General features: G+C 41.5%; 1 protein-coding gene across 1 annotated transcript in view; it reads right to left on the bottom strand.

The window, feature by feature from the left end:
* si:ch211-186j3.6 (neural-cadherin) overlaps nt 1–18,638 on the bottom strand; it is a 666,499-nt gene that overhangs the window by 213,250 nt on the left and 434,611 nt on the right. Inside the window, 1 exon segment of the mRNA XM_056278708.1 lies at nt 16,621–16,850. Coding sequence (XP_056134683.1) covers nt 16,621–16,850 — 230 coding nt within the window.

Genomic DNA, 18,638 nt, shown 5'->3' with positions numbered 1-18,638 from the left:
GGGTGCTGTTGCTTGGGCACAGGCCCGATGCACTTACTTCACAAGACCGTTTATTATTTCAAGCTGTATATTTCATAACCTAATGGAGGCATAGTCTGGGACCTAGATATTGCGGACAGCATTTATACATCATTACTTTTAATTTCTGTGGAAAATGCCTTCTTTTCATTATGACACCAAAGACTGCTGGGAAAGTGGCATCACCAAATAGTGTTATTTTATTTCTCAACAATGTCACGCAACTCATATTTCCACGGGTGTTTATTCGATCCAGCTTCCAGCTACCTACCTTGGCTAACATGAACAAGATGGCGCCCCGGATCGTAGCCTCAGTTCTGCACTCTCTTGGACTTTTTCTGTTTTTGTTTATTTGTTTACTTTCCAGTGCCCACTCACTGATCACAGCCTCCAACTGTCCACTGGACAAACAGAGCAGACTTTTTTACTGACATCTGAACATTTTAACTTAAGTCTTGCTGAGCTTTTGGCTGGGGGTGCTCTTTGCGGGCTCCGGCGGAGACACCGACGGAAAAAGCGAGCTGTCGCTTTCGTCAAACTGCGACAGCAGGGATCTCAAACTGTGCTCTTGTCAATCCACCTGGCAAATGTTCGCTCTCTGGCCAACAAGATGGACGAACTACTACTCATAAATGGACAAAATTTGGACTTTTCCAGATCTACCACCATATGCTTCACTGAAACCTGGCTTAGATCAGTACACTTCAACTGCCAAAGTTCCAACTCCCCCAGGCAGACCGCGAAACGGAGCTATCGAGGGAAAAAAAAAACGGGGAGGGGGGGCATATGCTTCTACATTAACGAAGGTTGGTGTACGGACGTCACAGCGTTGAAGAAATCATGTAGCCCTCACTTAGAATCTTTTTTCCTTGACTGTAAACCTTTTTATTCACCACGGGAATTTAATCATTTATTCTGGTCTGCATCTATAGCCCATCCTGGTCCTGTTTTAAAGAGTTGTTAAAACATCTGGCTGATCAAATCACAAATATGGAGCACAAATATTAATACTCCCTTCTCATTATCCTTGGGGATTTTAACAGAGCAAACCTCAGCCATGAACTGCCAAATACAGACAACATGTTAAATGTCCCACCAGGGACAAAACCACTCTGGATCATTGCAACGCAATATTAAAGGACACCTATCACTCTGTCCCCCATGCAGCCCTGGGTCTCTCTGATCACTGTCTGATTCACCTCCTCCCAACCTACAGGCAGAAACTAAAATCTACAAAGCCTGTGGTTAAAACTGTGAGGTAATGAGTTAATGAGTCAAAACTGTAGCTCCAGGCCTGTCTTGACTGCACTGATTGGAGTGTTTTTGAGGATGCAGAGAACCGGGACAAACTTACTGACACTGTGATATTTTACATAAGCTTTTGTGAAGACATGTGTGTGCCTACCAAAACTTTCTGTACCTTCAACAACAATAAACCTTGGTTCACAGCAAAACTCAGGCAGCTTTCTCAGGTCAAAGAGAAAGCCTACAGAAGTGGATAGGATCCGGTACGGCCAAGCCCAAAATGCCCTCACAAAGGAGATCAGAGTGGCAAAGATGTGCTACACTGAAAAGTTGAAAGACAGGTTTTCTGCCAACGACCCAGCATCAGTCTGGATAGATTTGAAAGACATTGCCATCTACAGGAGACCATCCCCCCACACTGCAGAGAACCATCAACTGGCTGACAAGCTAAATGGGTTTTACTGCAGATTTAATAAGCACACTTTCACACCCTCACCCTCCCCGGCCACAACACACAACCAACTGCAGCCCCTGCCAGCCACTCTCCCCTCCTCACTGCACTCAGGATCTGTGTTAAGGACATGTTCCAGTTCTTCCAGAGACAGAAGACCAAGAAGACACTGGGCTCAGATGGCGTGCACTCTCCTGTCTGAAAGTCTGTGCTGACCAGCTGGCCCCCATTTTCATACTGATCTTCAACAGATCACTGGAGCTGTGTGAAGCCCCCTCCTGCTTCAAGAGCTCAACTATCATCCCGGTCCCTAAGAAACCCCATATCACAGGATTAAATGACTGCAAACCCATTGCCCTAACATCTGTGATCATGAAATCTTTTGAGAAACTGATGTTGGCCCACCTGAAGGAAATCACAGGCCCCCTGCTCAACCCCCTACAGTTTGCCTACTGAGCAAAGAGGTCAGTGGAGGACGCAGTCAACTTGGGATTACATTACATCCTCTAACACCTCAATTGCCCAGGGACACATGCAAGTGTCCTGTTTGTGGACTTCAGCTCAGCTTTCAACATCATCGTCCCAGATATCATCTACTCCAAACTCACGCAGCTCACTGTACAAGCCCTCATCTGCCAGTGGATTAAAAACTTCCTGACAGACAGGAGGCAGCAGGTGAGGGTGGGGAAAACCACATCCATCAACCGGACAATCAGCACTGGCGGTCCCCAGGGATGTGTGCTCTCCCCTTTATTCTTCTTCCTCTACACTAATGACTGCATCTCAGGAGATCTGTCTGTTAAACTCCTAAAGTTTGCAGATGACAGAACCACCATTGGCCTTATCCGGGATGGTGACGAGTCTGCATATAGACGGGAGGTTGAGCAGCTGGCCCTCTGGTGCAGCCATAACAACCTGGAGCTGAACACCTTCAAAACTGTGGAGATGACCGTGGATTCAGGAGGAGCCCCCCAACACTGCTCCCATTCACCATACTCAACAACATGGTGTCCGCGGTGAAAACCTACAGATTTCTGGGTTCCACAATCTCCCAGGACCTAACGTGGGCATACAACATTGACACAAACATCAAAAAGGCCCAGCAGAGGACGCATTTTCTCTGCCAGCTCAGGACATTCAACCTGCCTCAGGAACTGCTGATTCAGTTCTACTCTGCAATAATCCAGTATGTTCTCTGCACATCCACACTGTCTAGTTTGGATCAGCCACCAACCAGGACAGGGACAGCCTACAATGGACACTTAAGTCTGCAGAGAAAATCACTGGCGCTAACCTCTCATCCATTCAGGACTTATACATCTCCAGATTGAAGAAACGGGCCCCTCTAGTAGGCACTACAAGAGCACTGTACACCAAAACAACCAGATATATAAACTGTTTTTTTTCATGGGCTGTCATTCAAATAAATGCTTAACATTGTCAATAAATCCAACCATGCTGAATATACTGTACATTGTATGTATACTGGTACACTCTGTTACATCTACTTACCTCAGGCATGTGTGTAAGTAACCTGGTAACATTTATTTCAGCAAGTCTGATATATTCCCCGCACTATTGCACTTTATTGCGTCTTATTTTGCCTGTATATAGTCAATCCTTGTGTATATATCTGAAGATTGTTGTGTTGTTATTCCATGTTAAGTGAAGTGTGACAGCCACAAACCCGGAGTCAAATTCCATGTGTGTGCAAACTTATGTGGCCAATAAAATCTGATTCTGATTGAATGTGAAATCTAGCAAGTGAAGAAAATATTGTAACTTCTGTAAGTGAGGAGCAGCAGGATATCTTCAAAAAAAAAAGACATGCATGTTAGGGTTGATTTTCCTGCCTGTGCCCCTGACCAAGGCAATAGGAAGAAATAACTGAGTTCGTCCCTGGGTGCTGCACTGCGGCTGCCCACTGCTCCTAGCTAAACAGTTAGGGTGGGTTAAATGCAGAGTGAATTTCATTGTATGTATGTATAAATGACAAAGTGTATTCTATTCTATTCTGGATATAAGCACAAAATCGGTGCACAGAAAATAAATCAGAAGTGTGCAGATGAGAGAGAACAAGAGAAAGAAAGAGAGAGAGAGAGAGACAGAGACAGAGACAGAGACAGACAGAGAGACATAGAAGCTTCCGAAATTGGATTTGTTTTTTAGCCGACAGGGGATTGTCATTCAGGAGAAGCTGCCAGCTCTGCTGCTTACACTACTTCTAGTCATGGGATCAGGTAAGACTTTCAGCTAGTTAGTCAAGTAAGTGTAAAATTCAATTGTATTAATACTTGATCAATCTGATATTGATCACAGGCCCATGATCAATTCTTGCACCAGACCCGTCATCAGCCGCATCCACCAGTGATTGCAAAACAGACACACACACACACAAAAACACCTATTCTGAATAAGGCCAAATGGCCTTATGGCATGTCAGCATGAAATGGTGAACTTGATTCAAACCATGTTACTGTTAGTTTTCCTATGTTTTAAATGGTTTCTTTCTCACCTCCATAGATGTATTTGGGTGAAATGTAATCTTATTAGTATTTATTAATAAATTAAAGCCATGAAATAAAAAATAGAAAAGGAGTTATGTTAAATTTTTAAGTGTTTTTGTTTTTGAAAAAACGCTGTTTTGTGTTGCAACCAGGAAATAGCGAACATGACTTTTTTGTGGGGCACTTTAGGATAACAAGTGTAATTCAGACTGCCCATTTCTGTTGCAGTCAAATTGAGTTGTAAATTAAATGATGTTCCTCACTGATGGGCTATTGGGGAAAAAAAGACTACTGGCTCAGTTGGTTCAGGAAAAACTGTCAGAGGCACTGGCTTAGATCAGACCGAGATGACAGAAACGGACCGATGGTTTGCAGGACGTGCAGGTTTCAAATAGAAGATCATCAGTGGCATTCAGCAAAATGTCAGAGATAACAGGCCCATGTAAATGTCCCCCGCAGACTGGCCTTTGGGGAAGGAAATCCTCAAACTGTGATTTTGACAGTAATAGTTGGTTTCAGCGAGTAGTAAGCAGCCATACATGACAGGCTTAGATCCCTGCCCACACACTAATCACAACTCATTGAAAGATAATTGCTTGTACAATATAACCTTATATGTACATCTCAGACAGTGTGCTGGGATGTTAACAGACGAAGAGCCATTTAAAACATGTTTGACTGAGACTGCACTGGACATGAGCACCCATTAAGTTCATTTCATTCTGTTTTCATTCTCACTTTTCAAAACCTGACTCCTTTAAATAGTTTTTCTGTCCTGAACATCGGGGACATGAGCTATCCTTGGATTTTCTTTATCATTTCCTGAGATGGGTGGTTGATATACAGATGCACACAGCTGTAAGGTTGATGAGGTATGTTTTGAGCTTTGATTTGGAGGCAGAAAAAAGGATAAGCTCCAGCTCAACAAGACACACCTGTGCTGATTTATTTCCTTGTTTGCTTAAATAAGTCTGTGAGCAAGTAAGGGGAGAATCCCTGGAGCTGCTGGTACTTGACTGTGTGCATAATAATAGTAGTAATAATAATAATAATCGTTATTTCGGACACACAGCCGGTCCATAGCATACAAGCAACAATACAATAAAATAAAACAATACAATTAAAAAAATGTTTGGCTTTCAGGCAACACTTCTTCTGTAAGGATCTTTATCCGGTTCAGTATGATCTTTGCCAGTACATTTCCAGCAGTCAACAGAAGTGAGATACCATGGTGGTTTCCACAATTGCTTCATTCACCCTTCTTCTTGTAGATGGTCACAATCAAAGCATCTTTGAAGTCTTGAGGAAGGCATAGGTTCTGCCAGCAGGCATTATACGTAGAGCTTTAGTAGCTCTGACTTAAGTATTGAGCTGCCATACTTCAGGATGTTTGATGGCATGCCATCTTGTCCTGGTGCCTTCCCACTTCTGGTGTCTTTAAGTGCTTTCTCTACTTCAGCCATTGTGATCAGCTCACAGAGGTCTTCTCTTATCAGCCTTCTTGTAAGCCACTGGCATACATTTGGATTTGTTGATTCTTCTTGATTCAAGAGGGTGCAGAAGAGCTCTTTCCATCTTTCTGTGATCTCTCTCAGGTTAGTACACAGCTTACTTCCATCTGCCGTTTTGACTGGTGCTATTGTATTGCTTCTTGGGCCATAGATGGCTCCCAGGGCAGAGAAGAGTCCATGCATATCACTTCGATCTGCTAAGGCCTGCAGTTCTTCTGCTTTCTTGCTCCACCAGTTGTCCTTCATCACCCTAATCTCCTTATGAACTTTGGTTTTAATTGCATTGAAGGCCGATTGACTCCTCTCAGAGTTCTCTTTCAGGTGGGCATTGTGAAGCATTTGCTTTTCCTGTAGCAGTTCTTGGATTGCTTCATTTTGATCCTGGAACCTGTCAGAAAATTTTCTTTTTGGATGACCAAGCATCTCTTTTGCTGAATTATAGAGGGCAGCCTCACTGACCACTACCTAACCTTAACCTTAAACTTAACCATTGCACATATTGTTGCTGTCACTATTACATGAAATTAGCCTTTTGTGTATGCATTTCAGTGTTTTCGATTTTCTGCTACTCTTTCCCAGTTCTTAGGGTCGATGTTGAAGGTGATCAGCATTCCCTTGATACAGTCTTTGTAGCATTTTTTGGGAGCTCCTCTTTTTCTTTGACCTTCAATCAGTTCAGAGTATAGAATTTGTTTCGGGAGTCTGTCATTTGGCATCCTCTGGATGTAGCCAAGCCACCACAGCTGTTTATGTTCAATTGTCATCTCGATGGAAAGGAGATCAGCTCTTTTGAGAACTTGATTGTTGGTGACCCATTCTTGCCAGGAAATTCCCAGAATACTTCTCAGTTTTTGCTGGTGGAAGTGTTCTAGTTTATTGATTTGGTACTTGTAGAGGGTCCAGGCTTCACAACCATACAGGAGGGTTGAAAGAACGATTGCATAGTAAACCATGATTTTGGTTGATGTCTTGATATCACAATCATAGAAAACACGGTGAGAAAGTTGGCCAAAGGCAGTGTGGGCAGCTTTCAGTCTGTTGGTGATATCCGGTTCTAGACTGCACATTTCTTTGAGGATTGAACTTGTTCTATAGGTTGGCCATGGATGGTGATTTGAAGCGGAACTCCTGGAGTATCCTGAGGCAAAACAGCAAGCGTTTTGGTTTTCTTGATGTTCACAGAAAAGCCAAAAGTTTCATAGGCCTGAACAAAGGAGTTGGTTATCAACTGAAGACCTTCTGGAGTCATGGCAGGAGCAGCATTATCATTGGCATATTGAAGTTCAATGATGACGTTGGTGGATGTCTTGTTCTTTGACTTCAAGCACTGGAGATTGAACAGGCTGCCATCAAAGCGGTAACAGATGTTTACTTTACTGTCGAGTGACCGATCTGTCTTCTGCAAGAGAGCAGCAAGATATATGGAAAATAACGTAGGCACTAGAACACAGCCTTGATTTACTCCACAATCCATGGGGAAAGGCTCGGAAAGGGTTCCACAGAAACAGACAAAGCCTTTCATGTCATCACGGAGGGCGCAAATCATCTGGATGAAGTGGTCAGGGCATCCAGATTTGGATAGCATGTCCCACAAAATGGCTCTCGGAAGAGAATCTAATGCTTTCTCAAGGTTGAAAAAGATGAAAAACATTGTCTTTTGTTATTCTCTTGCCTTCTCAAAATATAATCTAATAAAATGATAAGGTATGGTATCAGAAAGGTGGGGCTAAATTGGCTGAAAAGTCATATGGGAAACAGACAACTATTTGTGCAGATAGGTGACTACAAAGCGATATGCAGGGACATTACTTGTGGAGTCCCACAGGGGTCAGTATTAGACCCCAAATTGTTTGTTCTGTATATCAATGACATACTATGTAAGGTATCAAGCCTATTGAAATTCATTATATTTGCATATGACAACCATTTTTGTTCCGGAGACAATTTACAGGAGCATGTGGAGTTGATTACAGCTGACATAAAAAAGTTAAAAATGTGGTTTGACAGAAACAAATTATCATTAAATCTGAACAAAACTATGTTTGTGCCATCCAATGACTGTTGGGATAGGCTCCAGTATCCCTGCAACCCTGAGAGCAGGATAAGCAGTTCGGATAATGGGTGGATGGATGGAAAATAGACACACAAGTACAGGGATTTATCATTCAGCAGGTTGCAGGTGATTAGAGAGCCTGCTAGGTTTAAATCTAGTGCGGATGTGGAGTCAAGTAGTTTAATTAATTGCTCCCAAGCTCTCCTCTCCTAAATATGTGAATCACAATAATCTAGTAATTATTCCTACCACTGGTAGTGGTGAGATGTGCGACAAAGTACCTAATAATCTACAAAACCAAACAGCTAATGCTATCAAGAATGTGACCACATATCGTCCAAAGCGTTGGTGGCCAAAACTCTCAACAAGGTGTCTAATTCCAATTAATCTTTCACCTATTACTGGCTCTAAAGCTCTGCCTACTACTGATCACTTCCACAAGACGCTTCAATTTGGTTTCATAAATATCAGATCACTGTCTACCAAAGCCTTACTAATAAATTATCTGATTCTTGAACATAGTTTTGATATGATTGGGTTATGTGAAACATGGCTGAAACCAAATGTTTTCCTTCCCTTAAATGAAGCTTCCCCACCTGACTATACTTATGCCCATTTAGCTCGGGCAAATAAACAAGGCGGGGGTGTTGCCTTAATATATATATCTATTTTCAGCCTGACTTCTAGACTTGAATCTAAATTCCAGTCTTTTGAGTCTCTTATTCTTGGTCCATCTCCCTCAGCCATGAATAGACTCGGCTCAATCCAAATTGTGATACTCTACCGGCCTCCTGGCTGTTACTCGTTATTTCTTGAAGAATTTGGAGAATTTGTCTCAGGCCTTGTTACTCACTCTGATGAGATTCTAATTCTAGGTGATTTCAATATTCATCTGAATAAGGCTGCTGATCCTCTAAGTAAAGCCTTTCTGGCACTAGTTGATACTTTTGGGTTCACTCAGTTTGTTCAAGAGTTGACTCATTGCAGTGGTAACATCCTTGATTTGGTTTTATCTAAGGGAATAGCTGTTTCTGATCTGAATGTCTTACCAACCATATCTGCTGTGTGTGATCATTTTCTCATCAAATTTGAATCATTATTGGCCTGTCCAGTTAATGTCAGCACAGATGAAATTGCCACTCGCCATATCGGCCCCTCCACTGTAGCTGCATTTGGCCAGCAGCTGCCTGAAGTCTTGGCTCCTTTCACTGTGGTAAATGACTCTGTTGAAAATTTCACTAGTGACTTAAATGTGGCCCTCTCTAGTCTCCTCGATTCAGTTGCACCTCTCACTACCAGAGCTAGGCGACTAAAGAGGCCTACACCCTGGTTTAATGATGAGACACATGCTCTTAAGCGGACCTGCAGGAGACTGGAACATAAATGGCGAAAATCAAAATTGGAAACTTTTTACCTATCGTGGCACGAGTGTTTATTGAAATACAAGCGTGCTTTATCTACTGCAAAAACATCATATCTCTCTCACTTAATAAATATTAATAAACATAACCCCAGATTTCTCTTTGACACTGTATCTAAACTTACTAAAAAGCAGTCGTCTATTAGCTGCTCACCATTCATAGCCCATGAATTTCTGGATTTTTTCTGCAATAAGGCTGAGGAGATCTTAAACAAAATTAGTTCTTCAACTCCATCTACTCCTGCAGATCCTGTCGTACTAAGTTAATATCTACGCAATGAGTCACTGTCAGTTCCAGTTATTACAGCTTTTGAGACTATCTCACTTGATACTTTGACTAAGTTCGTGTCAGCTTCTAAACCAACTGCTTGCCTACTTGATCCCTTACCAGCAAAACGTTTTAAAGACCTCTGGCCTTTTCTTGGACCTACAATGCTAGTCATCGTTAATTTATCTCTTACAACTGGCATTGTTCCCTGCAGTTTTAAGACAGCTGTGGTTAAACCTCTACTTAAAAAACTGCACCTTGATCCAGGGTCTCTTAATAACTATCGTCCAGTCTCTAATCTTCCATTCTTCTCTAAAGTACTAGAGAGAGTTGTGTATCAACAACTTTTGACCCATATAAAAGAAAACGATCTATATGAACCTTTTCAGTCGGCTTTCAGGCCCTGTCACTCCACTGAGACTGCTCTGACCAGAGTGGTAAATGATCTTCTACTGGCGATCGACTCTGATTCCACTTCTGTGCTTCTACTACTGGACCTCAGTGCAGCCTTTGACACCACTGATCACTGTATACTTTTGGATAGATTACATTGTAATTTTGGTGTCTCTGGCTTAGCTCTCTCTTGGTTTAAGTCCTACTTATCTGGAAGAACACATTGTGTCTGCTATAATAATATCATATCAACATTTTCTGACATTAAACATGGTTTGCCACAGGGCTCAGTACTTGGCCCTCTACTTTTCTGTCTTTACATTACACCTCTTGTCCAAATTATATGCAGTTACTGAATGAATTTCCATTGCTATGCTGATGATACTCAGCTGTATGTGCCTATAAGGGCTGATGATCATACTCAAATCACTAACTTAGAGGCCTGCTTGGCTACCGTGAAAAACTGGATGCCACTTAACTTTCTGCTTTTAAATCCAGATAAAACCGAGATGCTAGTCATTGGCCCTGCTAGACACAGACACCAATTTGATCAAGTAACGGTAACAATCGACAACTCTGTGGTTTCAAAAAGTGTGGCAGCCAAAAATCTTGGTGTTACGTTTGATCCCAGCCTTTCCTTTGATAAGCACATTAAAGAAATCACCAAGACTGCCTTTTTTCATTTACGTAACATATCGAAAATTCGGTCTTTTCTCTCCATGGTTGACGCAGAGATTCTAATACATGCATTTGTTTCATCCAGACTTGATTACTGTAATGTTCTGTTCTCAGGTCTGCCACATTCTAGTACTAAAAGTCTTCAGATGGTTCAGAATGCTGCTGCTAGAATCCTAACTAAAACTAGGACATTTGAACATATTACACCAATTCTTGCCTCCCTTCATTGGCTTCCTATCCATGTTAGATCAGAATACAAGGTGCTTCTGCTGACTTATAAAATCCTAAATGGGCTTGCTCCATCCTACCTGTCTGATCTCCTTAAACCTTACAAGCCATCTCGAGCACTTCGTTCTCAAAATACAGGGCTCCTCTGTGTACCCAAACTTAAAAAGAAGTCAGCTGGTGGCAGGGCCTTTTCCTATAGGGCTCCATTTTTGTGGAATAAACTGCCTGCGGCCATCAGACAATCGGAGTCTGTTGAGTCCTTTAAATCCAAACTTAAAACTCATCTTTTTGCCTTAGTTTACAATTAGTTGCCTTTAAGTTGAGTGCTTCACAACCTGTACTGGATGGCGGGTTGGTTTTCTGTCTCAATGAATTTACCAACCACTCTTCTGCCGACGAGATTATTGAGTTTAGATTATGACGAATTTATGACTTAATTGATTATGGCTAATGACTATTGCAAACTGTTCTCTTCTCTAACATGTATTTTCTCTCTCTCTGAATGATGTCTTCTTCTTTCTCTTTTTCTGTGTTTGAATGGTTTCATGTGAGTCTCTCTTGCATGCATGTACAGTCGGTTCTCCTCCCAGGTCTCCGTGGTGATGGTGGCCACCATTTGGATGCTGCCTGCCCTTCCACTCTACACCTACGTTTTTCTTATTACATGATGATGCTGGTCACGTGGCTTGGGTCCTGGACTGCTCCGTTGGCACGTGGACACTGCTTGGCATCCTGTGCATCATGTTCTTCATACATTTTATGTCCATTATAATTCTGTTATCCTCTTTCAATGTTGTATTATGTAAATTGCGTGAACACAACATCCATTGCACGCTGTCCGTCTTGGGAGAGAGATCCCTCCTCTGTTGCTCTCCTTGAGGTTTCTTCCTATTTTTTCTCCCTGTTAAAGGGGTTTTTTAGGGAGTTTTTCCTTATCCAATGAGAGGGTCTAAGGACAGGATGTTGTGTTGCTGTTAAGCCCACTGAGGCAAATTTGTAATTTGTGATATTGGGCTATACAAATAAAATTGATTTGATCTGATTTGATTTGATTTGATTTACAAGTAATGATCAACAATATCAACATTGAAAGAGTATATGAAACTAAATGTCTGGGTGTGAGGTGGTATGGTGGCACAGTGGTTAGCGCGGTTGCCTCACAGCAAGAAGGTCTGGATTCAAGCCCTGGGGTAGTCCAACCTTGGTGGGTCATCCCGGGCCGTTCTCTGTGTGAAGTTTGCATGTTCTCCCCATGTCTACGTGGGCTTCCTCCGGGGGCTCTGGTTTCCTCCCACAGTCCAAAGACATGTAAGTCAGGTGACTTGGCGGTACTAAATTGTCCCTATGAATGAATGGGTGTGTGTATGTGTGTGTGTGTGTATGTGTGTGTGTGGGCCCTGTGATGGCCTGGTGGCCTGTCCAGGGTGTCTCCCTGCCTGCCGCCCAATGACTGCTGGAATAGGCTCCAGCATCCCTGCCACCCTGAGAGCAGGATAAGCAGTTAAGACAATGGATGGACGGATGGATGTCTGGGTGTGAAAATCTGCTTGAGACATGTAAGATTTGTGAGAGCAAAAATGGCAAAGAGCATTGGAGTTCTGGGAAATGTCATAAAGCATTGTACATTCTGTATTGTTCACTTGTATTGCTATATTTGAATTACGGTGTGGAGGTATGGGGTAACACCTACAAAAGTAACCTACAATTGTTATGTATACTACAAAAAAGACCAATAAGGATGGTAAACAATGTACGATATAAGGAACGCACTAATAAACTATTCTTAAATTCATGGGCTATGAAGTTCATGTACCTGGTAGAATTTAAGACTTTACAAATGTACAAAGCAAGATATAATTGCAGAGTAGGTACCAGTGGCGAGTTGCTGAGACCAGAGCATGATTTTTCACTGCTCTGGTGGTGACATGACCAGTAAGGACTTCTGAGTGGCATTCTCAGTGAGTGGTACACAATTAGGGTAGTGCCTATCAGGGTTCTACACTTATCTTACTGGCAGAAGCTATTTTGTTAGTCTTTCTGATCATGTCTCAGACAAACATGTAATTTTCTTAGGTATTCCACAGGGTTACATTCTTGGTCCTTTATTGTTCTGCCTGTACATGCTGCCACTTGGGGAAAGTTATCTGTGATCATGGAGTGAATTTCCATTTTTATGCTGATGATACTCAGTTATATTTATCTGTAGCGCCAGATGACCCCAATGCTCTCCATCCCTTGATGAATTGTCTGTCTAGTATTAAACAATGGATGAGTGAAAACTTTCTCAAATTGAACGAAGACAAGACAAAAATTGTCATTATAGGTACTAATGCAGAGAGAAATGATATTAAGTAGAATGGGAAGTCTGGCTGTATAGAATAAGACTCTAGTAAAAAACCTGGGTGTCATCATTAACTCTGAGTTGGATTTTAAATCACATATCAACAATGTTACAAAGGGTGCCTTTTTTCACCTAAAAAATATTGCTAGAATCAGACCCTCTCTGGAAGACATCAAAAAAGTGACATGCTTTTATCTCTTCGCGTCTAGACTATTGCAATGCATTTCTACTGGTTTATCCAAAAAAAAAAGTATCGATTGGCTGCAACTAGTACAGAACGCGGCAGCAAGGGTCTTAACAAAAACCAGGATGAGAGATCACATTACCCCAGTTTTAATGTCTTTACACTGGCTTCCTGTAGCATTGAGGATTGATTTTAAAATTATTTTACTTGTGTTTAAAGATGTACATGGTTTAGCACCCTCATACCTATCTAACTGCTTATCTGATTATGTTCCGAGCCACTCTCTTAGATCCTCTGGTGCTGGCCTGCTCAGTGTCCCTAGAATGAACTACAAAAAGTATGGCGAAGCAGCATTTTGTTTTTATGTACTGACAGCTTGGAATAGACTCCCCCAACAAATAAGAGAAGCAACGTCCATAGATAGTTTTAAGAATCAGCTCAAGACCCATTTTTATGTTCTTGCTTTTAACTAATTCCACTTTATATTTCTTTTTACTCTAACTTTTTATCTTGTACTGTGGTTTTATTTTTTTGCCTTGTTTTATGTTTTTTGCCTAGGTCTGAGATTTATTGTTTCCCCTGTTTTTAATGTAAAGCACGCTGCGCTGCATTTTATGTATGAAAAGTGCTATACAAATAAAGTTTATTATTATTATTATTATTATCTACTTCCTGGCAACATACAACAACTGTTCTCAGACAGAGAGGGGATTCAATTTAAGAGGAACATTGCATTTTAAGGAACACTGTTCGTACCACTTGCAAAAGTATGTGTATTTCAAATTGTGGCGTAAGTTTGTGGAATGGTTTAGACTCAAGGGAAGCACAAGTTTAAATCAGTTTTTTTTATTTCACGTTTTTTATTTCTTTATTTGTTTTTTATTTCTTTATTTATGTATGTTTGTTTTTTATTTATTTTGCATGTTTGAAATAAATACATTTGATTTGATTGCAGGACATTTTCATGTGATGTTAATTGTGTACCACTCACTGAGAATGTTACTCAGCAGTCCTTACTGGTCATGTCACCACCAGAGCAGTGAAAAGTCATGCTCTGGTCTCGGCAACTCGCCACTGGTACCTACTGTGCTTTACCAGCCCCTGGTTGTCCTTCCTCCAACCTGCCCAGCACTGTGTTTGAGTGAGGGAGGGATTAAGCAAAACTCCAGTTTGTAATGTTTTTGGTCTGCAGATTTTGACATCATGGCACGATAGAAGTAAAATATGTCTTTGAAACTTTTTGAGTTCCAAGTTAGAATCACAGATCTAAAACTACTGCAAAGTAAGAGCATATTTTTAATCACTTTGTGTTTACTAATGGGTTACTGGAGAAATACAGCGTAAAGGCTGTGGGAATTAAGATTTTGACAACATGTGCTCTTTAATGTCTCTCTAGGACATTAAAGAGTTCTCAACAAAATGTTTCTCAAGACTTCTAAACAGTTTATTCATACATTTCAGCTTTTTATGTTGAAGTGTTTGTGCGCAAAGGAAATTAATAAATTACAGTGCTTCACAACCTGTACTGCATGGTGGGTCAGTTTCTGTCTCAATTATTTTACCAAGCACTGTTCTGTCGACGAGATTACAGCGTATAGATTATTGACTAGTGCAAACTGTTCTCTTCTCACATCTTTTCTCTCTCTCTGAATGATGTCTTCTCCTTTCTCTTCTTCTGTGTATGTGAATGGTGTCATGTGAGTCTTCCCTATGTGCACGTGCAGTCTGTCCTCCTCCCAGGTCTCCATGGTGATGGTGGTCACCACCTGGACACTGCTTGGCATCCTCCTCATCACATTTTCTTTTTATATATCTCATAAATCCATATAATTTTGTTATCCTGTTTCAATGTTATGTCCTTCTCTCACACAGACGTGTGACTAATGTGTTTTTTTTTCTTGTCTCTTCTCCTGCGTATGTGAACAGTGTGATGTGAGTCTCTCTTGTGTGCATGTGTAGTCTGTCAGGTCTACATGGTGATGCTGGTCACGTAGCTCAGGTCCTAGGCTGTTCTGGTGGCATCTGGATACTGCTTAGCATCCTCCTCATCATATTCTTGATATACTATCTTATAATTCCATTATATTTCTGTTATCCTCTTTCGATGCTGTGTTCTGTAAATTGTGTGCACAAAACATCCATTGCATGTCTGTCCGTCTTGGGAGAGAGATCCCTCCCTGTTGCTCTCCCTGAAGTTTCTTCCTATTTCCTATTCTTCCTAGTAAAGGCTTTTCTTTTAGGGAGTTGTTCCTTATCTGGCGGCACGGTGGTGCAGTGGTTAGCGCGGTCACCTCACAGCAAGAAGGTCCTGGGTTTGAGCCCCAGAGTAGTCCAACCTTGGGGGTCGTCCTGGGTCATCCTCTGTGTGGAGTTTGCATGTTCTCCCTGTGTCTGTGCAGGTTTCCTCCGGGGGCTCTTGTTTCCTCCCACATTCCAAAGACATGTAGGTCAGGTGAATCGGCCATACTAAATTGTCCCTAGGTATGAATGTGTGTGTGTGTGTGTGTGTGTGTGTGTGTGTGTGTGTGTGTGTGTGTGTGTGTGTGTGCATGTCGGTCCTGTGTGATGGCCTAGTGGCCTGTCCAGGGTGTCTCCCCGCCTGCCACCCAATGACTACTAGGATAGGCTCCAGCATCCCCATGAACCTGAGAGCAGGATTAACAATCCAGCTAACAGATAGAAGGATGGATGGATGTTCCTTATCCAATGTGAGGGTCTAAGGACAGGATGTTGTGTTGCTATAAAGTCTACTGAGGCAAATTTGTGATAATGGGCTATATAAATAAAATTGACTTTACTTTCTGCAAAATTGTAACCCTTAAATCAAAGTGAATATATAGTAAACATGGAGCACTGGCAGCTGAGCCTTTTTTTTGCGTGCATGTTTTTTGTGGGCTTGTTTAGGAGGTCAATGAAAAAATGCATGTAAAAAAAGTAAGGGTCAAGGGATTCTAAGCCTCAAGAAGTTATGGTATTTTCAGCGTCTAATGAAAGTTTCAGTTTGTATTTATTATCGCCTTTCAAAAATTCTCAAAACACCAGTGATCACTGAAAAAACGTCACTTGATGCCTCTGCCATCAATAAAGCTAAACTCAAAGTTTCTGAAGAAAAAAAAGGCAAAGGCAGTGCCATGTATTTACACGAATGTTGTTTTTATTCATAACTTAACAAGTGATGGGCATTATTAAAACCAACCCATTTCTGAAACATTACCTAATCCTGCAAAAGACAGGCATAACAAAAGCTGAAAATACATCCTATTCAAGCTCAGCATTGAATGAGGGGAAATAAGATCACTGACAAAAAGGCCAAGGAAACCTACCTTTTGCTTGTGGGCGGCAAGGTAACCATGTAGTTTCTCAGGTTTGAGGTAAGAGGAAGCCCCGCGCACAGCAAAGCGAACATCTAGCGTCCCTTCCCTCACATCCATCAGGCTGAAAATGTTGATGTCATCTGGGGCAACGGAGAGCATCTCTGACAGGAAGTCTACCAACAATTCGTATCGGCTCCTCTGCTTCCCTCGTAACTCCATGAACTCCCTTGCTGTGATGTCTGAGGCAAGCAGAGGTGTGCACGCACACACGCACATGCACGCACATGCACACACACATATACAGAATATTAGTAAGAATAAATTAATGTAGCTCCTTCCCTAGAGTGCAAATCATGGCTCTAGGCACAAACAGCTTATGAGCCCATTTAGGGCTACACGCTCTTGGTCCATCAAAAGGGCCAAATAACTGAAGATTTTTTTTTCATTTTTCATCATACAAGAATGTGATAATTCGTAAAACCACTGGCAGTAGTCTATACACCCTAAGGAAAAGCAAGAAAATTTGAGTCTGCTATCTTTGCATTTTTCTCCCTCATTCTCTAGCTAATGTTGAGAAAATACCTGAACTGAGATAGAAATACAGCACAATTAGAGATAAAAAGAAAGCCTCCTAAAACCATTCAGATCTGGAAGAAAGGAGAACTAGCATATGCGATAAAAGCTGTCGACATAGGTAAATTTATGATTTTGTTAAGTGCGTACGTTAGCTTTACATCTCACCAAGAGATGGTTAGGGACTATAATTGATACAAGACGATTAGCCACCAGCCCCTATCATATCAATACAATGTGACATCACACATAGGGTTGCCAACCGTCCTGTGAAATACAAAATCATCCTACAATTGGATACTAAAAGACCTGTTCCGTATTGAGTCAAGTCAAGTCAATTTTATTTGTATAGACCAATATCACAAATTACAAATTTGCCTCAGGGGGCTTTACAGCAACACAACATCCTGTACTTAGACCCTCGCATCTGATAAGGATCAACTCCCTAAAAAAAACTGATTTAACTGATACAGGATGCACTTTGTTCCATATTTTTGAGAATTAATTCAGTGCAAATCTATGGGAAAGAAATATTACAGGTTAGACAATTAAGACAGGGTGATTTGTATGATATAGAAGGAAGCCCTCCTGCTCTGTTATCCCTCAGCCTGTCTGTCATGTTATGTTCCACTACCCAAACAGAGAATGTGCTTTTCACTGGTCGTGACAGCGTTGCTACGATATGCCTGACAGCGGCATGGGATTTAAAAAAAATGGCAACCTGTGAGATTACAAAAATACAGAAGGGAATGTGAAAATTATTCACAATGGCTGGGATGCGTGAGTGAGAATGTGTACAAAATGAACTGCACTGTCTGCCACCAGGTTTTCTCCAACAGTCACAGAGGAATTTGTGACATCAACCAACATACCTCGGGAGGAAATCATAGGAGGAGCGAGAGGCTGTGGAGGACACAAGGAGAGGGAGCACTCTCATAGGTCCCCCCCCCCCGCCAGCATTCCTTATATCCATTTCAGAATGTTGGCAACCCTAGTCACACATATAAAAGCTTTTTCACTACCACATGTTAAAATGTGTAAATGTTCGGAGAACAGTAACACTATGAAATAGATGCATGACTACCTGTAACCATCAACACTTTTTGAAAGTGAATAAACAATGACATTATCTTACAGCGGTAAGTACCCACATTAACACTAAAAATAAAAAAAGAACAGTGAAATGCAACTTGTCTGGATCAGAACACATTCTATGTAACAACCAACAAGTGGCAAAATAGAAAACAGTAACTAGACTATCTGTGAATGTTCTCATTCATCCAGGTCATGGTTATCCAAAGGAGTTGAATCAAGTGCAACTGGACTCGGTATATATCCGTGAAGACGTTTCGCCTCTCACCCAAGAGGCTTCCTCAGTTCGTGCCTTTCTGACTAGACCAAGCTTGTCTGACCAAGCTAGTCTTTAGTGTCACAAAGAGCCACGCATATCAATA

The sequence above is a fragment of the Lampris incognitus genome, chromosome 4, assembly GCF_029633865.1.
Source record: "Lampris incognitus isolate fLamInc1 chromosome 4, fLamInc1.hap2, whole genome shotgun sequence".
Taxonomy (NCBI): Eukaryota; Metazoa; Chordata; class Actinopteri; order Lampriformes; family Lampridae; genus Lampris; species Lampris incognitus.
This window is presented reverse-complemented; position numbering and strand designations above follow the sequence as displayed.